Source organism: Gracilinanus agilis, chromosome 3 (assembly GCF_016433145.1).
Source record: "Gracilinanus agilis isolate LMUSP501 chromosome 3, AgileGrace, whole genome shotgun sequence".
In the NCBI taxonomy this organism is placed as follows: domain Eukaryota; kingdom Metazoa; phylum Chordata; class Mammalia; order Didelphimorphia; family Didelphidae; genus Gracilinanus; species Gracilinanus agilis.
The window spans coordinates 88,840,545-88,863,671 of NC_058132.1; the positions used below are offsets into that span (position 1 = coordinate 88,840,545).

Genomic DNA, 23,127 nt, shown 5'->3' on the forward strand with positions numbered 1-23,127 from the left:
ATGAAATTCATGAAATTATAGAGTTGATGTTTAATGGTTGGGTCTGTACAAGAATGGAATGAAATAGATAGTTTTTGTGAACTATCTAGCCATTCCCAGAATAAGAGGAGATGGAGAAAGACAAAGGGGGAATATAGTAGATGAGTGACAATATAATCTATAAGGAAATAGAATAGTGATAAAAAATCTAACAAAGCCCTTAGTACACCTGATCTTTCTTTTCTTGTAGGAGTGATCAGGTATGAGATGGGATTGTGGCTCTGTGCAGAAGCTCCATGGCTGACTTCAATGCCAGTAGTCCCATATCCACCACATTCTATCTCACTGGAATCCCTGGTTATGAGGGAGCACACCACTGGATCTCCATCCCTTTCTGTGTCCTCTACATGATTGGAATTCTGGGAAACTGTACCATCCTTCATATTGTCCGGACCGACCCAAGCCTCCATGAACCCATGTATTATTTCTTGGCCATGTTGTCCCTCACTGATATGGGCATGTCCCTTCCCACTCTTGTATCTCTCTTTCGAGTTCTATGGTCCATTTCCAGGGAGATTGAATTCAACATTTGTGTAGTTCAGATGTTTTTCATTCATACTTTCTCCTTCACAGAATCAGCCGTGCTCCTAGCAATGGCTTTTGACCGCTATGTAGCCATTTGCAACCCCTTGCGATATGCCACCATCCTCACACTACAACGCATTGCTAAGATTGGAATAGCAGCTTTCCTTCGGAGTGCATTTTGCATGATTCCACTTTTGGCTCGTCTAGCATACTTCCCTTTCTGCCATTCCCATGTCCTCTCCCACTCCTACTGCCTACATCAGGATATGATTCGCTTGGCTTGTGCTGATACCAAGTTTAATGTCATCTATGGGTTGGTTTTAATCACTGTACTGTGGGGATTTGACTCCCTGGGCATCTTGGTGTCCTATATCTTTATTCTCCGTTCTGTGCTGAGCATTGCATCCCGGGAGGAGAGACTCAAAGCCCTCAACACGTGTGCCTCCCACATCTGTGCCGTCCTCATTCTCTATGTGCCTATGATTGGCCTGTCTATTGTTCACCGTTTTGCAAAAGATGCTTCTCCTCTTGTTCATATTCTCATGGCCCATATCTACCTGCTGGTCCCCCCAGTGCTAAATCCTATCATCTACAGTGTGAAGACCAAGCAGATTCGTAGAGGGGTCATGCGTCTACTTGCCCCGAAAAGGATCCGTTCTCTCCTGGAGTAGAAATAATCTTCAATATATCTGCCCCTATGATAGACTGAGAATCAGTCCTGAATGGATATGGGAGCATAATGACCCTTCTCTCAATCACATGTAGTTTACCTGGGAAGAAGAGAAAATAGGGAACTACCTGTACCAATGGTATAAAATTCAAGTAGAAAATAATCCCAGCTGACCTCATATTGAATTAGGAAACCCCAAATTAACGTCACCTATGTTTTTTGCATTTTCATTCATTTTAAACATTTAAAGTTAATCACTTTTCATTTACATTTTAATCTAGTTCAGATGGTGGTCCACAGCTGTGAGTCTGATGACTGATCTACAGTCATTCTCATGAAGACTCGATACTAGTCAAGCAAATTTTCCTACTTTTCTTCACTTTCAAGGTTAACACTTATCATGTTTATTGGTTTCTTCCACATGAAATATTTTCTCTTTTCACTGCTTTTGACAGTTTACTTGCTGATGTAACATTACAAGTTTATAACAGCTGACAATTGCCTATACCAAAGCTGTTTTATGTCGCCCTAAAGTAGCAAGTCAGAACTAAGGCAGTAGTTTTGGATATGGAGTCCTTGTTACCACTAGTACATGTGAGTAGAGTCCAGGCCAAGATTTCAGTTCATTGATTAGAAGAAACATTTGTTCCAAATGATCTCTTCATTAAACACAATTTTCTTATTCAACTTGGATTCCAGTTTGATGACTGAAGCTTTATCCAACCCCTCTCTGTAAATGGTATAGATAGAGAGACATTTGGCTACTGATTATTTGAATTTTAGAGATCTGAAACTAGGACCTCGATCCCCTGATTCCATAGTTCAATCACTCTCTTGCCCTCCTATAGTCCTCATACTTCCTTGTTTGAGCTTAAGACCTCATAGTTTCTCAATATAATATTTTGGGACATAAAATTTCCCTATAGCATGGGGAATCCAGATAAATTGTTAATGAAAACACCACTGACTCACTCAGACTCTACTATTCCTATGTCTCAAATTTCCCAATTTCATACTTTTCTTCTCCAAAAAGCTTCTATTATCTCTTTGAAGTGATCTGCACAGTGAACTAAAGGTCAGCTTTGAAAAAAAGTTCACATTGGCTGTCCAATATTGATGTCTTTTGGTTTTAATGTTTTCAGGAAAGGCTATGAAGTGGCTTCCGAGGAAATAAGGATGAAGCAAAGATATAACCAGGATCTAGAAAGGACAATATATACATATATATGCACATACATATATATGTGATCAAGGCTTAGATGGGAATTTCAGGCCAGAGATGGGGATAAAAATGATTTAATGTTCATTTAGTAAAGAAGTTATTATTTAACTTGGCCCTCCAAGGTTCAGCCCTTTAAGCATGCCCTCCTAATCACTATCAACTAGGAGCTGAATGAAGCCTTGTTTCTTCTACCAGAATAAAAGTGGCCCCTTGACAATGTTAGTGCAATAAGCCAACTCCATATGCAAGGACGACAAGCAAAGCCTCAAAGAATGCTAACTCTGTAAAAGGGATATTTCATATATTAGGTTGACTCATATTAGAACAGCCTACCTTTTAGGGAAGCTTAAGGTAGCTCACCTCCTGAGATATCACAGAACTAATGAGGACCAAGGGCTTTATTTTTTTATAGGGAAGGGAAGGGACTCTGAAATAGTTGGTTAGTTTTCCATATCTAATAAAATGAGCAAATAGATGTACAAGTTAGCTATGAAGGTAGAAGGGGATACAGAGACAGATTCTTACGAGGAATCTAACCAATCACCTCCCAAATATGTCTTGTTTTCCCTATGACTGTAACATCTCTCCTACAAATCCTACATTTAGCAGCTAACATTTACATAGCACTTTTTGGTTTATGCAATATTTTAATAAGAACCTTGTGAAATAACTTTTAAAAGCACAGTTATATGATTTTTTTACTCAAGAAACTCCCCAGGGTTCTTAGGAGAATAAAAATAATTATTCTTTTTTATTTGAGGTCATTCACAATATGACTTCAGCTCATCCCTCCAGAATGATTTTAGAACCTTCATATATTTTATTTCCCATCCAAATTGATCCACTTAATATTTCCTTTGTAATACATTCCATTTTCTGTCTACCTGACTTTGTAAAGGCTATGAATTTTCAATGTCTTGGAAACTTTCTCTTCTTACTTCAACATTTTGAAATTACTAGTTTCATTTAAAGTTCATCTAAGTTACCACCTCCTACAAGAGACTTTTCTCAATTCTTGTATTTGTACTACACTATCAATTATTTTTTATCTTTATATACATTTTTATATAAATTTTTGTAATTAATTACTTTCTCCCTTCTGAACTTTTGTAATTATTGTCGCTTGTACAATGCAATTAATTTTGGTGTGATTCCTCTTCAAAGTAATCTGTACAGTCTTGAATAATATGTTTAATGTCTTATACTTCCCCCCTTCCTCAATTTACTTAGACAGTATGTAATACAAGACTCAATACATGACTAACACCTGTTTGGTGGCAGGTATCACAATTTAGAAGAGCATTTTTATTTCAGAAGTGGTTTTAATTTCCAGGTGTTCTGCTTTTTCACTGCCTAAATAATCTGACCCTTAGTTTTTAAATCTGTAATAAAATGGGGTAATAAAAATAACTTTCAGCTTTAATTCATAAAATAATCTAATGCCCCATATAAGGGAGATATTCTCCCTCAAAGTGTCCCCTTAATTACGTGCAGGTAATACTTAATATATTTCAAAGTGATCCCTTTGAAAGGGATGGAGAATAGAGAATTAAGTGTCATGTTAATTCTCCACCAGTTTCATACAAAAAAATAGGCAATATAGTTATGAAGTACAAATATTTTTCCCACCGAGGGTTATGGTTTCTTGTTTTTATCAGAACAAAGTCTCTTCCCACAAGGGACACAAAGATTCCATAAATAGAGAGCTTTGCCTGAATCATGTATGCTGATATGCTTTCCTTCCCTGGGATTCCACCATCAAATATAAGCCTGGAGAACCAAGGAACTTTATATGATCGTCTCCCAAGTGAAACACATAAGAAGGCATTTGAGTAGGCTGAGAGCAACTATCTTGCATCTGAGTGAGTAGATGTAGGGGAAATAGCAACCTGAGATGGGAGAAGAAAGGACTCAGGAATAGAAAGAGAAAAAAGGTTTAAGAGTGAATCTGAGAATGTAGAGGAAGAAAAGCAGGGACTAAGCTCTGGCAATGTCTTAGGGGAAAGGATAGGTGCAATGTCTATCAAAATTGCAGGTGATACAAGGGTAGAAGATACTTCAATAGTTAAAGTGATATAATCAGTATAAAAATTATCTTGGTAGTTAATCAAACAAGCCAAATTAAAATTTCAAAATAGCTTATAAAAAATTTGTGTCTAAACAAATTTCATGGGAACAGAATGGATGAATTATGATAAATTATTATTTAAAAAATCCGAGGATTTTAGCAAACTACCTGGTCAATCACGTTTGATAAGGTAGGCTATTTTGTGCAAAACTAAAGAAAGAGTGGAATGCTGTTAATAAGGGAAATGAAGGATTTGGACTAGATTACATCTAATGCCAGATCTTTTTTTTTTATCATATTATAATCCTACTATAAACTATTTGGCTTAGACTACATCTGTAGTACCTATTCTGATCTGAATTAATAACTGATAACATACAATCTGGAGAATAATGGAATGTAATAAATATAGTAATGAACCTGACAGAATTTCCCAGAAAGATAGCTGAAGCAACTGAGGGCATTTGTTCTGTAAAAATAGAAAGTAGGATGGAATATGATAGTTCTTTGCAATTATTTAAAGAACTGCCCTTCTGGTTAGGGATTTTCCACCAGAAGCAAAACTAGAAATCATATGTGGATATTAAAAAAAACTCATTTAGAATGTTATGAGGAAAAAATTGCTAACAATAAGAAAAATGCAGAATTGGAATGTGTTATTTCCAGAGGAAGTGAGTTGTCCATCACTGGGAATCATCAAAGGGAGGAGAGATATAGTGACTGAATTCACTTTAAAACACAAGTTTGGAATTTATAGGGGAATTATTCTTGCAAACCATACCCAGAACAACTGAGACCTCTGGGACTCTTTTCCCATTTTAGCATTACATTAAAATGAAAACAAATATAGATGAAGGAAACAGAGAATTTACTGTGAATGGAAAAAGGGAATAAGAGACAATAGACTGGAGAGATGTTGAATCTAATGTTAATCCCACATGGGGAACAAAGGAGATAAATTATTAAACACAGTGGTATTAATTTCTTGGTGAAGAGGAGATCCATCTTAAAAATGTAAATCCCATGCTCCTTATAATCTTCCAATTTAAATCTATAGTAAAGAAAATGAAATAGCTTGTATAGCTAGAACCCCAGATTTCATTCTAATGAGGGACTATGTTTATTTGAAAGACTCTATGCCCCTTGTTCCAGGGTTGAGAATTAAGGAAAAGGAGTCCAGTAATAAATGCAATGATATCAAACTATTCAGAGGTGTAAGAAAAGTCCTTCTCTTGTTGTTTTCATAGGTTTTCATAGTTTTTAGAATTAGAAGGGATCTACTTCCTAAAAGAATACACCCATTTTACCCATGAAGATATGGTGGTCTAGACATGTTAAGTAATTTGCCCGAGGCTATAAGTGTTAGAAGTGGAATTCAAATCCAGAGCTCTAAATGCAGGATTCCTTCCAAAATACTATCCATTCCCAACTCATTAAATGTTGTCCTTCAATTGTTTGAGTGCTCTTGAACTCTTTATGACTCCATTTGGTGTTCTTTTGACAGAGATACTGGAGTGGTTTGCCATTTCCTTCTCTAATTCATTTTATAAATAATGAAGTGAGGCAGACAGGGATAAGTATCTTCCCACGGGTAACACAGCTAGCAAGTATCTGAGGTCAGCTTCAAACCCAGTGTGATGAGTCTTCCTGACTTTAAAATTGGCACTCTATCCATTTTGGTACCTAGCTGCACAATCTCAGTAAATATTGATATTATTATGGAGTATGTCATAAAAGAAAAATCCATTGCTTACAATTGAGGATAGAAGTCAAGGAAAGTCTTTTTTTCTCATGGCCCATGCCTTGGGGAAGCATCAATTACCCCAACAGAAAGAAAATCTTTATGGATTAAGTGGGATTATGATTGAACCATGCTTTCCTCCTACTCACCCCAACCCCATGATCATTACTATATAATACATAGAAAATACATCATACTGGTTTCACAATAGGGCAATCACTGGAGGCAGGAGAGGTTGTTGTGTTCTAACAGAGGGAACAGAAGTATATTAGGCTGGTAAATGAGAATTAGAGTACAGAATAGGATGCACCCCCAGTGTCCTTTGGATGTTATTTTATCAAGAACTTGGGAAAATAAAGGCAAAAACTCATAGGTTAGGCATGACTGCTAAATCATACAGAAGTAGAGATGTATTCAGTAATTTCATTATTCACATGAAGACAGGGAAAATTCTCTCTCTTTGTCACCACAGGTAAAACATTCAACAAAACAAAAACAAATATCATATTTGAGTATGAAATAAAAATGATTATAGAAGACGACAGAGACAGTATAGAAAATGAAGGCAAAGATTGACTCAGGACCTTGTTGTCTAGCTGATCTTTCTATAATATCAATAGCAGAATAATAGACTTAAAAATATTAGACACCCTTGAACTCCAGAACCATTTTATGATTATCAGAAAAAGGGGAGGGGAAAGGGTGAATAGTACAGACATACAATTTTAAAATGAGATGATGGAAGTAGGTAATGTTGTTATGGTGCAGAACATAGTGAAGGCCTCATTCTAACCTTTATTCTGTTTTTCCATTTTTAAGGGGATGGGATTTTGTCCCTGTGGGTTATGTTCATGGCAGTCTTCAATGCCAGTAGCATCCCTTCCTCCACATTCTACCTTACTGGAATTCCAGGTTATGAGGCAATACACCACTGGGTCTCTATCCCCTTCTGCATCTTCTACTTTATTGGAATAGCAGGTAACTGCACCATCCTTCATGCTATCCGGACTGACCAAAGTCTCCATGAACCCATGTACTATTTCTTGGCAATGTTGTCTTTTGCAGACATGGGCATGTGCCTTCCCACCCTTGTATCTGTCCTCCGAGTGTTGTGGTCCATTTCTAGGGAGATTGAATTCAATACTTGTGTGATACAGATGTTTTTTATCCACTCCTTCTCCTTCATGGAATCAGCAGTGCTCCTAGCAATGGCCTTTGATCGCTATATAGCCATCTGCCATCCCCTGAGGTATACCACCATCCTCACTCCACAACGTATTGCTAGAATTGGTATAGTTGCTTTTCTTCGGAGCTCCCTCCCTGTCATTCCATTGATGATCCGGCTGACGTACTTCCCATTCTGCCATTCCCATGTCCTCTCTCATTCTTACTGCCTGCATCAGGATATAATACGCCTGGTTTGTGCAGATACTAAATTTAACTCTATCTATGGTTTGGTTGTAATTGCTCTATACTGGGGATTAGATTCTCTGGGCATCTTGGTGTCTTACATCTTCATCCTTCGCTCTGTGTTGAACATTGCATCCTGGGAGGAGAGGCTGAAGGCCCTGAACACATGTGCCTCTCACATCTGTGCTGTTCTCATCCTCTATGTGCCCATGATTGGCCTTTCCATTGTCCATCGTTTTGCCAAGCATGCCTCTCCTCTTGTGCATATCCTTATGGCTGACATCTACCTGCTAGTGCCTCCTGTTCTCAATCCCATCATCTACAGTGTGAAAAACAAGAAAATTCGTAGGGGAATCATTCACCTGATCACCCCCAAGAGAATCCACTCCACCCTGAGGTAGGTGTTACTAGTCACAATCCCATGAAATTTGTCATTGTGATGACCTGAGTACCAGGCATTCCTGGTCCTCATACATGCACACATACATATGTGAATAAACAGAAAAAATATACAAGCATACACACAGACTTACTGATATGGCTTATGTGAGAAGGAAACAAAATAATATTGCTAGTAAGAAGATTTTAAAATGTGAGAACCTTTAAGAATCACTTATATACCTGTATTCTATAGATCTTAGCTCCTCTCAGGTTAGTTTCTTCAATATGCAGCATGCTATCTAACTGATTTATCTTAAGTTCTACTATGGTGCTATCCTCCTTTCTCCCTTTTAATCCATTCCCAACTTCTCTGAATAAAGATATACTTCACTAGATATTTTGTATCTGATATTAAAATATTAACTACAGAAGCTATCTAGTTTCATCTTCTTACCTGTTTTAATCTGTTATTTCCCCTGAAGAACAAAAGTCATTTTCAATCCAATGATTTCTTTAAATTACTCTTGGATTTCAAGGACTAGGTTTGTGTGAGTTGGAGGCAGAACCAATGCCTTTCTCTACTAAAAGTTTGTGTTGCCAATCACATAAAATGCCAAGATTTTGCAGATGAAGTTTCAAAGGAAAGATGAGGTACAAATTCATTTATGTTGTCCTTTCTTTGACAAAGAAAATGTCTTTTGGAAAGGAAGTGATGGAATGAATATGGTTAGCAGGGAGTTGATTTCTAAAGAAACCAAGAAGAGAGTAAGAGAAGACTTGACTGATCTTGATTTCAATTACCTGGTCCAAAATTACTCCATTCTTAGTTATTTCAAACACTGCTTCACCACTATTGGTTGTGTTTGGTTGATAAAGCAGAAAAGAACTCCAAAAAGAAAAATCTTGTCCTGATTTTCAAAAAGAGGGAAAAAGCTAATGCCTTCAACTGATAGATCAGTGAGCTTGACTTTGATTCCTGGAAATATTCAAGAATAGATTATTAAATATATGGTGGGTAACACAAGGGTTAAAATAAGGTTTTTTAAATAAAAGAGCAGCTTTTAATAATTTAAGTTTTAATGGGAATACAGTAGAGTTGCAAATTAATATTATCCCTTTAAGCCAGAGAAAAGAAAACTTCTAGCAGCTTTTGACAATTAACAGTTTAGTTTAATTAAAATAGAGATAGTAAAAGAATATAATAGAATGAATAGTAAAGGAGAGAAATATAGGAAAGAGGTAGATAAAGAAAATTTCCTAATGTCTATACTAGTTATCCTATAACTATCTATAATTACTACCTAAAACTGCCTATATCTACCTATAACTGCCTATCACTAACAACCACCCCACAAAGTTCCAACCCAATCCAGCCCAATCAAAACTAACCAAATCAATGTTTAATTGAACCCCAATTAGGTCTGTCAATGAAGACCAGCCACCTCCCAAAAAGTTCAAGAAGTGCAAAAATCCCTCTAAAGCAGTGGTTCCCACACTTTTTTGGCCTACTACCCCCTTTCCAGAAAAAAATATTACTTAGCCCCCTAGAAATTAATTTTTTAAATTTTAATAGCAATTAATAAGAAAGGTAAATGCACCTGTGGCCATCACTGCTTCCCTGGATTGCTGCAGCACCCACCAGGGGGTGGTGGAGCCTACCTTGGGAATCACTGCTCTAAGGGCTAAAGTCAAAAAGCCCTCTCAGTAAGCTCAGACCTTCCTTTATATTCCAGCAACTAAATGTCAAACACCAACTCACACACTCCCAGCAGCCAACTTCCCGGCAACTGTTAGGGTTAACTGTCAGCAACTGACAGCCACCAACCCCCAACAACTAACTCATGCCCAGCAGCCAACTTTCCCACAACTGACTGGCCCTGATCAACTGACACTGGCCTAGCAGGGGGCTTTCCAGTTCTTACTTCCTGTCACTGTGGGCTGGTTAATCCTTGCATGTCTCTATGGTAAGAGGACCTTCAGGTCCCCTGTTAAATTAAAAATAAACAAAGAATTCCTTTTTATAGTAGATACCTATAAAAGGAGGCATAGTTATAAAATGGTTATAAAAGTAGTTATAAAAACTATTTTTGAGACATAATTTAAACCGTAAATCCTCTGAGTTGTATGATGAGTAGAACACTGGTCTTGGAGTCTGAAAAACTTCAGTTTAAACTCATCTTAGGAACTTAGTATTTGTCTAATTATAGGGAAGTTATTTACCTTTTCTCCTTTTCTTAATCTGCTAAATATGGATGATAACTGAATTTACATTACGTGGTTGTTGTGATAATCAAATGAGCTAGCATTAATAAACCTTAAAACTAAATAAAATGTTACATCAAGGTAAATTCAAAATGGTTACATAATTTAGAAATAAAGAGTGGCAGCATAAACAAAAGAAAGGAGTATAGAATAGCTTGCCTGTAAAATTTATGAATGAGTTAAGAGTTTATGTACAAACATGACATAGAAAACATTAGATTTATAACAAGTTACTTTGACTAAATTAAAATTTAAAAGTCTTGCACAAAGAAAAAAAATGCAATCAAGATTAGAAATGGAACAACAAACTGGTAAAAAATTATAATGAATATTTCTGACAAAGGCCTCATGTTTCAAATACATAGAGAACTTAGTCAAATTTATAATACAAATCATTCCACAAATGACAAATAGTTAAAGGTTATAAACAGGCAATTCTCAGATGAAGATATTAAAACTATCTATATTATAATATAAAAAAGTTCCAAATCACTATTAATTAGAGGAATGCAGATTAAAATAAATCTAAAGTACCACCTCACATCTATCATACTGATGAATATGACAAAAAAGTAAAATTTTAAATGTTAAACGGGATCTGGAAAAATTGAGACAATAATGTAATGTGGATCTGTGAACTGACCCAATCATTCTGGAGAGCAATTTGAAACAGTCCTCAAAGGGATATTTACTTTGAACCAGCAATCCCACTACTAGGTTAATATGCCAAAGAGATTAAAGATAGGGGAAAAAAAGATCTCTTTCTACAAAAAATATTTATTGTAGCTCTCTTTGTAGTGGCAAAAAAACTGGAAACTAAAGACATGTCTGCCAGTTGTGGAATGGCTTATCAAGTAGCATATTTTTTAATATCAACATATTTTATCTAAATACATAAATATACACAATTTCTTTTTAGAAGTTAAAATAAATAAAAAGTTAAAGTTTGTGAAAGAATGAAAAAGCTAGCAGATGATGCAAAGGTCAGAAATGTTAACATTGAACTACATATAGCCTATAACCCCAAACCTAACCCAAATTTTATAATAAGGTACTGTTAACACCCCATCAAAAAGGAGGGGAAATCAAATCTTCTCTGGTACCAAAGGAAGGGCAAAAAATTTTACTCAGATTTTCCAGATCACAGGGCTGCCATGTTCCTGATCTCTGCAATATGGAAGGGATATCTGTAAGGAGAATATTGGACTTGGGAATCAAGAAGACAAGATTTCATATCATACTCCAAATAACTTATTGGCTGTGTTTCCATGGACAAGTCATTTGGCCTCTTTGAGTTTCATTTTATTTAGTGTTTCTTTTTTTCTCAGAATACATTTTTCAATAATCATTTTTTCACATTTGCAATCCCTGCCCTTTCCCCAAGAAAACAGGTAATATGACATGGGTGGCATTTGTTTTCATATAATATATATTTCCTTGCTCATCATGTTGTAAAAGAAGATAAATATTGTTTACACTAGAGAAAATACATGGAGAAAATAAAATAAAGAATGGTATGCTTCCATCTACATTCAGACTACATCAGTTCCTTCAATAGCAGTCAATGTCAATGAGTCAACTGGAGTTGTCATGGATCCTTGTATTGCTGATAATAGTTGAGTTATTCACAGCTAATCATTGCAGTTTATTGCTATTACTGTGTACAACATTCTCTTGGTTCTGATCTCTTCATTTTGTACCATTTCATACAGGTTTTTCTAGGATTTTTTGTCATCATTGTATTGTAATTTCTTAAGGCACAAGTATTTTGATACAATTATGTTCCATACTTGCTAAGAACTAAGGTGATCATGAAAGTAACCAAGAAGATAAAAGATAATGGTGAAAATTGGCAAAAAGAGGCAAGACTGGGTGAAGTAGATATTATTTTTGTTGTCTTTTCCACTTTCTGATTACCCAAAGACCATGCTGTCTAGATATGCCATTTTTGTTTTTGTTTTTATATTTTGTCCTCAGTCTAATTACAATGCTCTTTAATAGTTCTTATTTAGTGATAAATTCTGTGGCTTACAGGGATCATTCTATATACCGTCCAAGGTCCCTCTTATTTAAATCCTTGCTTTTAGAATTGGAGGAATTCCATGTGAACTGGAATGACCTCCAGGAATTGATGCAGAGTGAAAGGAGCAGAACCAGGAGAACATTATACACAGAGATGGATACACTGTGGTAAAATTGAATGTAATGGACTTCTCTACTAGCAGCAATACAAGATTCCAGAGCAAAGCTGAAAGACTTATGAACACAGAAGAAAAACAACTGCTTGAACACAAGGGCTAATGGGGATATTAATGGAGATGTGGACACTAAATGATAACTCTAGTCCAACTATCAATAATATGGAATTAGGTCTTGATCAACAATACATGTAAAACCCAGTGGAATTGTGTGTTGGCTAAGGGTTTGGGGGAGAGGGAAAGAACATGAAATATGTAACTAGGGGAAAATGTTCAAAATAAAAATCTAAAAAAAATAAATAAACAAACAAACACATATATAATATATATTATATATATGTATATATATACACATATAATATTTATATATTATATGTGTATATATATATATATATATATATATATAAATCCTTGATTTTAGACATTATTTAAAAATAAAGGGGATGAGTTGCCCAAGGTTACTCTGTAAGTTAATAGGATAACTGGCAATAGAATCAGTTGGTCCGTTGACACAAATTCATCAAGTACCTATCAAACACCTGACACTTTGATTTGTTTTGGGAATACAAAGAAAAAAGACTTTCAAGAAACTTCTTTCCTATTGGAGAGATACAATATGTACATAGGTGAGTAAATGGAAAATGTATACATGTAACAAGGGCATGTAACAGAGGCCTGGCCAATGAGGGCTCAATCCTGGAAGCACGCCTTCTCGATGGATTTGGGAGTTCTTGATAATGTGGAATTGAACAGTTCTTTATTTCACAGACTACTTCCCATTTCATAGAAGATACAGGAATTGTTAACTCAAACAGTGAAGTAGTACTGGCTTAACCTGATTTTCCCTCCTGTCTTGTTACATTTCCAAGAGAAAAGGAGGAATTCTGTTAGCCTCTTATTGCGGAGGTTGAGAGCTAGTGTCAGCAATCTATTCTTCCTACCTGGATAAACTCGGAGCCATGATCATTTAACCCTGATATGGAACACATTCTGTACTATTGAAGCTATGCTTTCCTGCATTGAGTAAAGGAATGATAGAGATATACTAGGCTATGACTTTATGAGCTTTTAAAGGTTGGAAGATGAAGTTACCAGAATTTCAGTTGATGCCAGATTTTTAAAACAGCTGAGACCAATGAAGATCTAAGTCTCTAGTAACCTGCTTGCCCCAGTACTTCAAAGGCAGCCAACAGAGAGCCATTTATCCATTATTTATGACTAGTCCAGAAGACAACTTGGTTAGAGTAAGTATTTTAGAGCTTCTACTTTAGGTTTGAACACAATCCCCTTAAAGATCAAGGTAACATAGAGGAAAGCAAACCCAAATACTGTTGGGGAAAATACTTCTTGTTTTATTATGTTGGTAAACAACCCTTTGAAAAGCTAATTGATGTTAATTGGTTAAATGCTGCTACTAATTACTGGCAATTGATATTGGGATAAATACATTAGGATAGGAGCTCAATCTATATAGACTTATAAAGATAACTTTAACACATTAAAGGAATACTTAGAAACTTGAAGAGAACATGTAGCTTTGCTCTTGAAACCCAACTTGCCAGTAAGAGTGGGCCTTAGGATAATGAACCCTTTTCTCCAAATCAATACAGGTTACTTAGAATTTTTTAAGTAAACTTTTTTGGAAGGTCAGATTAACAACTAAGGAAATGTGGAAAATCTCTTTGAGTGAGAGTCCTTGAGCTAAGCCTTGAAAAGAGCTATAGATTCAGGAGATAGATATGAAGAAAGAAAATACTCTAAGTCAGCGAGGTGGAGAAATTAGTAACAATTTGTTTAAAGGAATAGAGATGGAAGAATGGCAATATTCAAAGTGGAACTTTGTAAAGAAGGTAAAAATTCAGACATATGAAGAGGGCAGAAGAAAACTACATTCAACCTTTTGTATCTAACATTCTTCCCCTTTTCTCCTCTGTCAGGCTTTGTGTTGAATGCATCTGATTTATCAATGATGTTCATAAAGGCATAGAATATGTTAATAGGAAATAGTCAAGTTCGTTAAAAATGGAAGGAATATTCCAAAGGAGGGGAGATTGAAATTGACCTAGAAAGGCTAGATTAATGGGTAAAATTAAATAAGATCACATTAAGTGAGGGAAAATATAGGTTTTATTCTTAGGTTAAAGAGTCAACTCTATGGAGGCAGTTGAGTGGCTCAGTGAATTGAGAATCAGGCCTAGAGATGGGAGGTCCTAGGTTCAAAGCAGGTCTCAGACACTTCCTAGCTGTGTGACCCTGGGCAAATCACTCAACCCCCATTGCCTAGCCCTTACCACTCTTCTGCCTTGGAGTCAATACATAGTATTGACTCCAAGACAGAAGGTAAGGGTTTTAATTTTTAAAAAAAAGTCAGTTCTACAAGTAGAGAATTGGGGAAGTATATAGGGAGATAGCAATTCATTTGGAAAAGAAAAATCTTGTTTAGAGAAGAGCTCTGAAATGTAATAGGCGGGAATTATATTTACTGCCTACTGAAGTCGCTTAGATGGCATTAAAAGTGACAAGGAGAACAAAACAAGGAAGGTAATTCTGTAGGGCCTTTGTATTTTACATTGTCTAGGGTACAGCTAGAGTATTATCTTCCTACTATAACTTAAGAATGAAGTACACATTGGAGTAAACCAAAAAAATCCTAACAGGAAAACGAGTAGACTATAGATTTAGTATTGGAGAATTAATAAAAGGAAACAGGTTGTTGAATATAAATGTACTTCTTAAAAAAATTTCCAGGGCCAGGTGGATTCACATATGAATTCCATTAAACTTTTAAAGAACTATTAATACCAATAGTGTATAAGCTATTTGGGAAAATTGACAGAGGAGTCCCACCAAATTCCTTTTATGACTCAATGCGGTGCTGATACCTAAACCAGGAATAGCAAAAACAAAGAAGGAAAATTTTAAACCAATTTCTGTAATAAATATGGATGCAAAAAATAGTATTTAGTAACATCTAGTAATGTTTTTACATCAATATATTACAAAGATCATACACTATGACCTGGTGGAATTATACCAGGAATTCAGGACTGGTATAATATTATTAAAATTATCAGCATAATTGAACATATTAGTAACAAAACAAACAACTCATATGATTATCTCAAAAGATGCAGAAAAAGGCATTTAACAAAATTCAATACTAATTGCTATTAAAAACATTGGAGAGACTAAAATAAATGGAGTTTTTCCTAAAATATTAAGTAGTATTTATATAAATCATCATCAAGCATTATCTGTAATGGTGATAAAGCAGAAGCCTTCCCAGTAAGATCAGAGATGAAGCAAGGATATCCCTTATGATCAGAATTATTCAGTATTATAGTGGAAATGCTAGCAATAACAAATAGAGAAGAAAAAGAAGTTGAATTAATTAGATAGGTAATGAGGAAACTAGACCATCACTCTTTGCAAATGCTATGTAGATGATATGGTAGACTTAGAAAACCTAAAAAAAATCAACTGAAAAAATTAGTTGAAACAATTTTCAACTTTGCCAAAGATACAGGATATAAAATAAACCCACATAAACCATTAGCCTTTTTTTTATATTGTCAACAAAGTCCAGCAGCAAGAAATAGAAATAGAAATTCCATTCAAAATTACTGTACATAATATAAAAGACTTTGGAGTCTACCTTCCAAGACAAACTATATAGACACAGTTACGAAACACTTTTCACACAAATTAACTTGGATCTAGACCATTAGAAAATATTAATTACTTGTGACTAGGCCAATCTAATATAATAAAAAATAACAATTCTACTTAAATTAATTTGCTTATTCAATGTCATAACTAATCGAACTACCAAACATTTGTTTATAGAGCTAAAATAATCCTTATGGAAGCAGAAAAGTCCAAGTATATAGAGGAAACAATGGAAAAAATATGTGTAGGAAGGTAGCATACCTGAACAACTCCAACTATATTATAAAGTTGCAATCATCAAAACAATTTGGTACTGGCAAAGAAATATAATGGTAGATCAGTGGACTAGTTTGAGTAAAATGCATACCAGTAAGGGATCAGATTAATTTATTGTTTGATCAAAAGAGTCAAGCATTGGAGGCCAGAACTCTTATTTGGCAAAAACTACTGAGAAAATTGGAAAATGATAAGGCAAGAGCTAGTTATAGACCAATATTTCACAACTTATTCAAGATAAGATCAGAATGTGTATTTACTTTAGACATTAAGGGTGATACTATAAGCAAAATAGGGGAGCATGTAATAATTTTTGGTCAGATCTATGGATAAGGGAAGAATTTAGGAATAAAAATGTAGAAAATTATATAATGTAAAATGGATAATTTTGTTTATATTAAATTAAAGAAGATTTTACACAAAAACCTCAATACGACCAAAATTAGAAGGAAAGAATAAAGTTGAAAAAATTTTCCAGTAATTATCTCCCATAAAAGCTTCATTTCTAAAATATATTGAGAACTGTGGTACAAAAGGGGGCAAATCAACCCTGCAAAAGCCTTACTGTAGAATTTCTGACAGTTGAAAAGGGTTTAGAACCCTGACTAGAGGGAGTTGATCCTGGAGTCTTGGTCAGAGCAGGAGGGTCAACTGAGCTCGGTCTTTGGGCTGAAAACCTGGCCTTGATTCTGCAGCTTTTCTCTTAAGATTTGTAGCTTAGCTAATTCCTCTGTATCTCCCTGACCTTCCCTATCCCAATCATCATCTCCCTTCCTCCATCCACACTCAAAATGCATTGCTAAAAATGGAGAAGCAATTTTTCTTTGGAGAGCCTTATGAATGATTCCACTTTGGGTTTGCCTAGCATATTTCCATTTCTGTCATTCTCATGTACTCTCTCACTCCCACTATCTACATCAGGGCATGATTTACTTGGCTTGTGCTGATACCAAGTTTAATATTGACTATGGGTTGATTTTAATCACTGAACTATGGAGAACTGACTGCTTGAGCATCCTGGAGTCCCATATCTTTATAATCAGAATCCAGATAAGGCGGTATGTACATGGTATATGTCAGAGTAGGAATTTCAGGCCAGATGATGAAGGTGATTCACTGATCATTCAGTCAATAAGTACTATCTAGTTTGGCTTGGCCTTCTAAGCACCAGCTCTTTGTGCATGTCCTCCTGATCACTGCTGGAGATAGATGGAAAATCGTCTCTTCCAACAGGATAAAAATGTCTCTTTTCCAACATTAGTACAATAAGCCAACTAATGCTGCCTCCATGGAGGGATATTTCACAAACTGAGGGGAATCATATTGTAACGGCTCAACTTTTGGGGTAGAGTAAGATAGCTCACCTCCTGTGATAACTTAGAACTAATGAGGACCAAGGGTTTTGTCTTATAGGGAAGGGAAGGGCATCTGAAATAGCTGATTAGTTTCCTGCTTTTAATAAAACAAGGAAACAGAAGTGCAGACAAGCTATGAAGTTAGAAGATTACAGTTGGTGAACATTTCTGATATGGGGAGTTACAAAGAAGTGATACAAAGTCTGAGAAGAGGATACAGAGTTGGATTATCACAAAAAGACTACTCACCTACCAAAAATGTACTTTTTCCCAAGACTGTGACACCCCTCTTGCAAATGCTACATACAACTAATCACTTTTATATAGTATTTAAAGGCATATGCAACATTTTCTGATAAGAATCTTGTATCTAAAACAGTCATATGTTCATCTAAATCCAGAAACCACCAAGACTTCTTATGAAGATAAAATTAACTAGTCTTTTTGATTTCAGCCCAGAATAATTTAGATCTGTTACTGACTTCGTGTCCTATCCAAACTGATCTATTTACTATTTTCTATATAATACATTCCATGTCCTGTGGACATGCTTTTGGAAAGGCTATATGTTTTCTATGCCTGGACAAATCTTTCCCTTTACCTCAATCTCTTGAAATTACTAGCTTTATTTGAAATTTACCTGCTACAAGAGCCTTTTCTTGGTTTTCATGTTTGTGCTCCATTGTCATTTAGTTTGTAGTTATTTTCATATTAAATAAAATGTATATATTTTGTTTCCACCAAGTCAGTGGAACTTTAACTCCTTACCTGTTTTCTCTAATTTAATAATTTTTCTGTCTTTTCCTTTTTCCAAGTGTTCCAGTTGAAGTCTAGTCAAATGCAATAAGTTCTCCCTAATTAGCTTTGTTGTCATTATTTTTCTTTGAACTTTTATAATTTTGTTGCTTATACTGTGCAATTAATTATAATGTATTGCTATTATTTTTGTGTGTGTGCGACTCCTCTTCAGAGTAGTCTGTATAATCTTGGACAATATGTTTCATGTCTTGTATTTCCCTACAACCCTCATCTTTTACACTCTACCTAACATAAGACGGGACACATATATAACAAATACATATTTGATGACAGGCACTATAATTTAAGGGAAAGAGCACTTTGAAATCATAACTAGATTTATTTTTTATTTTTAAAAATATTTTTCTATGTTTATATGATTCATTTTTTCTCCCTCTCCTCTTTATTCCCCCTCCTAGAGCTGACAAGCAATTCCACTGGGTTATGCAAATGCTATGACTTGATATCTATTTCTGTATAATTCATTTTTGCAATAGAACAATCTTTTAAAAACAAAACCAGATCATATACCCATATTAACAAGTGATAAGTCATGTGTGTTTCTTCTGTTCTTTCTCTCAATGTGGATAGCATTCTTTCTCATAGGTCCCTTGGGATTGTCCTGGATTGCTACTAATAGCATTGCTACTAGTAGCAAAATCCATTCGATCATTCTGTAATGTTTCACTTTTTGTGTACAATGGTCTCTTGGTTCTATTCATTTCACTCTCCATCAGTTCATGGAGGTTCATAACACAATAGTGTTCAATCACCACCATATACCACAGTGTGTCAGAACTTGATTTAAATTCCAGCTGTCTTACTATCTAAACACTCTGACTCTTAGTTTCCTTATCTAAAATAGAATGGACTTACACTAGGTGATTTCTAAAACATCTTCCAACTTTAATTCCTAAATAATCTAATGCCCATCTAAGTGAGGTGTTCTACCTCAAGGTGTCTCCTTATTATGTGCCTGGAATATTTAATTTATTTCAAAGTGATCTCCATGCCAGGGATGGAAAATGGAGAATTAAGTACCCTGTTAGTTCGCTAGAAGTTTCATAGAAAAGACAGGCATGAACATTGTGAAATCCTAAGGGAGTCCCTGTGGATCTTATTTTTGTTAAAACAAAATTTCTTTCCGCAAGGGACACAATGAGTTCCATAAATGGAAAGTATGCCTGGGGTATGGATGATTACATTCTTTCCTTCCTTGGGAGTCTAGCATCAGATATACCCCTGGAGAGTCAAGAAACTTTATATAACATTCTGCCAAGTGAAGGACTAAGAAGGCATTTTGAGTAGCCTGAGAGCAACTATCCTGCAACTGAGTGAGTTGATGTAGGGAAAACAGAACCTTAGATGGGGGGAAGAAAGGACTCAGTAAAAGAAAAAAAAAAGGAAAAAAATTAAGAGTGAAACTGGTAATGTAGGGGGAGGAAAGTAGGGGCTTGTGCTTTTTTAATAGCTATAGAAATGCTGTAGATGATGGGATAGGTGGAATGCTTATCAAAATTTCAAATGACACAAGGGTGGAGGAGACCTCACAGTTAAGGTGATGTAAACAGCATATACAATTATCTTGGTAATTAAACAAGCAGGTCAAATGATTATTTTTAAACCTTAACTTCTATCTTAGAATTAATATAAAGTGTCAGTTCCAAGGCAGAAAAGTGATAGAGGATAATAAATCAGGGTAGTGACTTGATCAGTCACACAACTAGGAAATGCCAGAGGCCAGCTTAAAAAGTAGGACTTCCTATCTCTAGGTCTTGTTTTTAATCCACTGAGTCATCTAGTTGCCCCCTCCAAATTAAATTTTTAACGAATTTATGTGATTCATTTGGATCCACAAAAAAATTTCATGAAAACAGAACAGATGATGTATGGATCCACAGTGAGTATTATGAAAAAAATCTGTGGGTTTTAGTGAATTCCCTGGTCAGTATATGTTAATGGTGTTATAAGGCAGGCAAAAAGCCATGCAACACCAAAGGATGAAATGTTAATACTAAGGGAAAGGAAGAAGGGCTAGATTATATACATGGTCATTTTCAAATGAAAACCTTTATTTTATCCTTTTATTCTCTTACTGTACACTGCTTTGCCCTGACCATATCTGGAATGCTCTGTGCAGCTCTGAATTAATGTGAAGAAACTGACAACCTGTAAGTGAGAAAACAGAGGAATAAAACAAATGCAGTGATGAACCTGACAGCATTGACTAGGAATATAGGCTGAAGAACAAAAAAATATTTGCTCCATAGAAATAAGAAACTAAGAAGGAATCTGATAGCTCTTTGCATTTATTTAAAGGATTGCCATTATGATAAGGGATTAGAGTTATTTGCATACCTCCAGGAGCAAAATTAAGGATAATGTGTATAAATTGTAGCAAAGCTTATTTGGAGTGATATAAGGAAAAGCATGATAATAATAAGAAATATTCAAAAAAGAATGTCTATTTTCAGAGGAAGTAATTTGTCCATTCCTGCAACTCTTCATTTATAAAACTCATTTATAAAACAAGAAATTTGAGATTTGTGGGGGAAATTATTCATGAAAATCATAACAATTGTGGCCTCTGGTACCTCTTCCCAATTGAGCCTCATATTAAAGTGAAAATAAACAAATAGAAGAAATTGAGTATTAACTATGGGTAGGAAAGGGAGTGGAAGACAGAAGGCTAGATGGAAGTGTTGGGTCTAAGGAGAAAAGTTAATCCCATGTAAGGAGGTAAGAAGAACAAGTAATAAGCAAAATACAAATTATTCCTTGATGAAGAGGTTGGGATGTGGAGAATTCTAGGCATAAAAGAAGTAGTTTCTAGTGTTCTGTAAGGTTCTCTGTCCCTTCTTTCCATATGATACTCCACATCACCTCATAATCTTCCTATCTAGATCAGTGATAAAGAAAATTTAGCTTCAGTAGCTCCAACCTGGACCTGATTCCAAAAAAGGATCACAGTTTACATGAAAGACACTAAGTCAGGGTTCAGAATCAGGTATAAAGAGACTGGCAGTAGATTCAAAAATATGAAATGGATCAATGATAATATTCAGTGATATCCAGCGGTGTGGGAAAATTTCCTTACTTGTAGCTTTCATACCTTTTAGAATTAGAAAGGCCTTTTTTTCTTTCTAAAAGAATTTCTCCATTTTATTGACAAGGAGATTATGATCCTGACAAATTAAGGAACTTGCCTGAGATCACACAGGTTGTTAGTAATAGAATTTGGAACTAAAATCTAGATCTCCTAATTCCAAATAGAGTTGTCATTTTACTATTACTAATCATTATACTCTCCTTCCCAGTCTCAACATATAATGAAAACTTTATAGATCGTGTCAGAGAATGAAAATCCATTGCTTAAAATTGAGGACAGAACTAAACAAAAAGCTTCCTTTCATCCATTTGTACCTTGGCTTGGAGAAACATCAATCAGTCCACAAAGAAAAGAAATCAGTAAGGAACAATTAAAATTCTGAATGAGCCTTTCTTCCTTCCTTACCCTCACTGTAATTATAGTACACAGAATATTTAGGAAACATATCATAATTATGGGTTTACATCAGGATAATCATAGTCCTTGGGAAGAATTTGTTCTGTTCCAAAGTTGAGGACAGAGGCAGATAGCAGAGCCTAAACTAGGACAGATTCAAGATGTCATTGGGAAGTGCTTGCATCAAAATTGGAGAAAATGAAGGCAAAACCTACCAGTTAGACAGAACTACCCATTCATGCTGAAACAGAGATTTATTCTAGAATTTCATAACTCATGCCACAAAAGTGTAGATTTCATGTCTTTGCCATCACAGGTCAAAAACATCATTTTTGCTAAAAACAAAGTCAGGCAACAATAATATAAACTGGAGAAAAATAAATAGGCCATTAGAATTTGTTTTGCAATTATGGAGCAGAAAGAAACATTTCTGTTTAATTTGTTATTTAATATGACCCCTTTGTATGAAATCCATTTCTCTTCTACTTGTTCATCTTTTCTTCATATCGCTACTGAATCCATGTTCCATCTTTCTCTTCTTTGGGGAGATTAGTATCTGTTATCTAGGAGTTCCCCTCCCTTCATATGTTAGGATATTCCACTTTCAGACTAGCCATTTTGCTTATTGAAAGGGACAACTACAAAGAAAAATGTTAGCCTAGAATATAAAATTTAAAAAAATATAGGAGACAACCGAGATGATATGGATAATGAGGGCAAAATCTGAGGCAGATCCTAATTTTCTACTGCACAATTTGTGTAATATCAATAACAGAATGATAGGTTTAAAAATTAAAGACTTTGAACCCCAGAACTGTTTTATGATTATTAGTCAAAACACAGGAGGGAAGGTAAGTAGAATAGTTGTACAATGGAAAAATAAGAGGATGGATAAAGGTATGATATTATGGTATGAAACAGTGTCCAAAGATAAAGTCCTAACTCTAAATTCTAAAATATTTTTCATTTTTTTAAGGGGATGGGATTTAACTTTGTGGGTTATTTTCC

At 35.2% G+C, this 23,127-nt stretch overlaps 2 protein-coding genes across 2 annotated transcripts; both read left to right on the top strand.

Annotated features, from left to right (window-relative positions):
• Positions 1–275: 275 nt before the first annotated feature.
• Positions 276–1,235, top strand: LOC123241142 (olfactory receptor 51G2-like). Its single transcript, XM_044668844.1, has one exon. It carries the CDS (start codon positions 276–278, stop codon positions 1,233–1,235), a length of 960 nt encoding a protein of 319 aa, XP_044524779.1.
• Positions 1,236–7,113: 5,878 nt separating this feature from the next.
• LOC123241143 (olfactory receptor 51G2-like) lies at positions 7,114–8,076 on the top strand. The gene has a single exon (XM_044668845.1). It carries the CDS (start codon positions 7,117–7,119, stop codon positions 8,074–8,076), a length of 960 nt encoding a protein of 319 aa, XP_044524780.1. The 5' UTR covers positions 7,114–7,116.
• Positions 8,077–23,127: the final 15,051 nt, after the last annotated feature.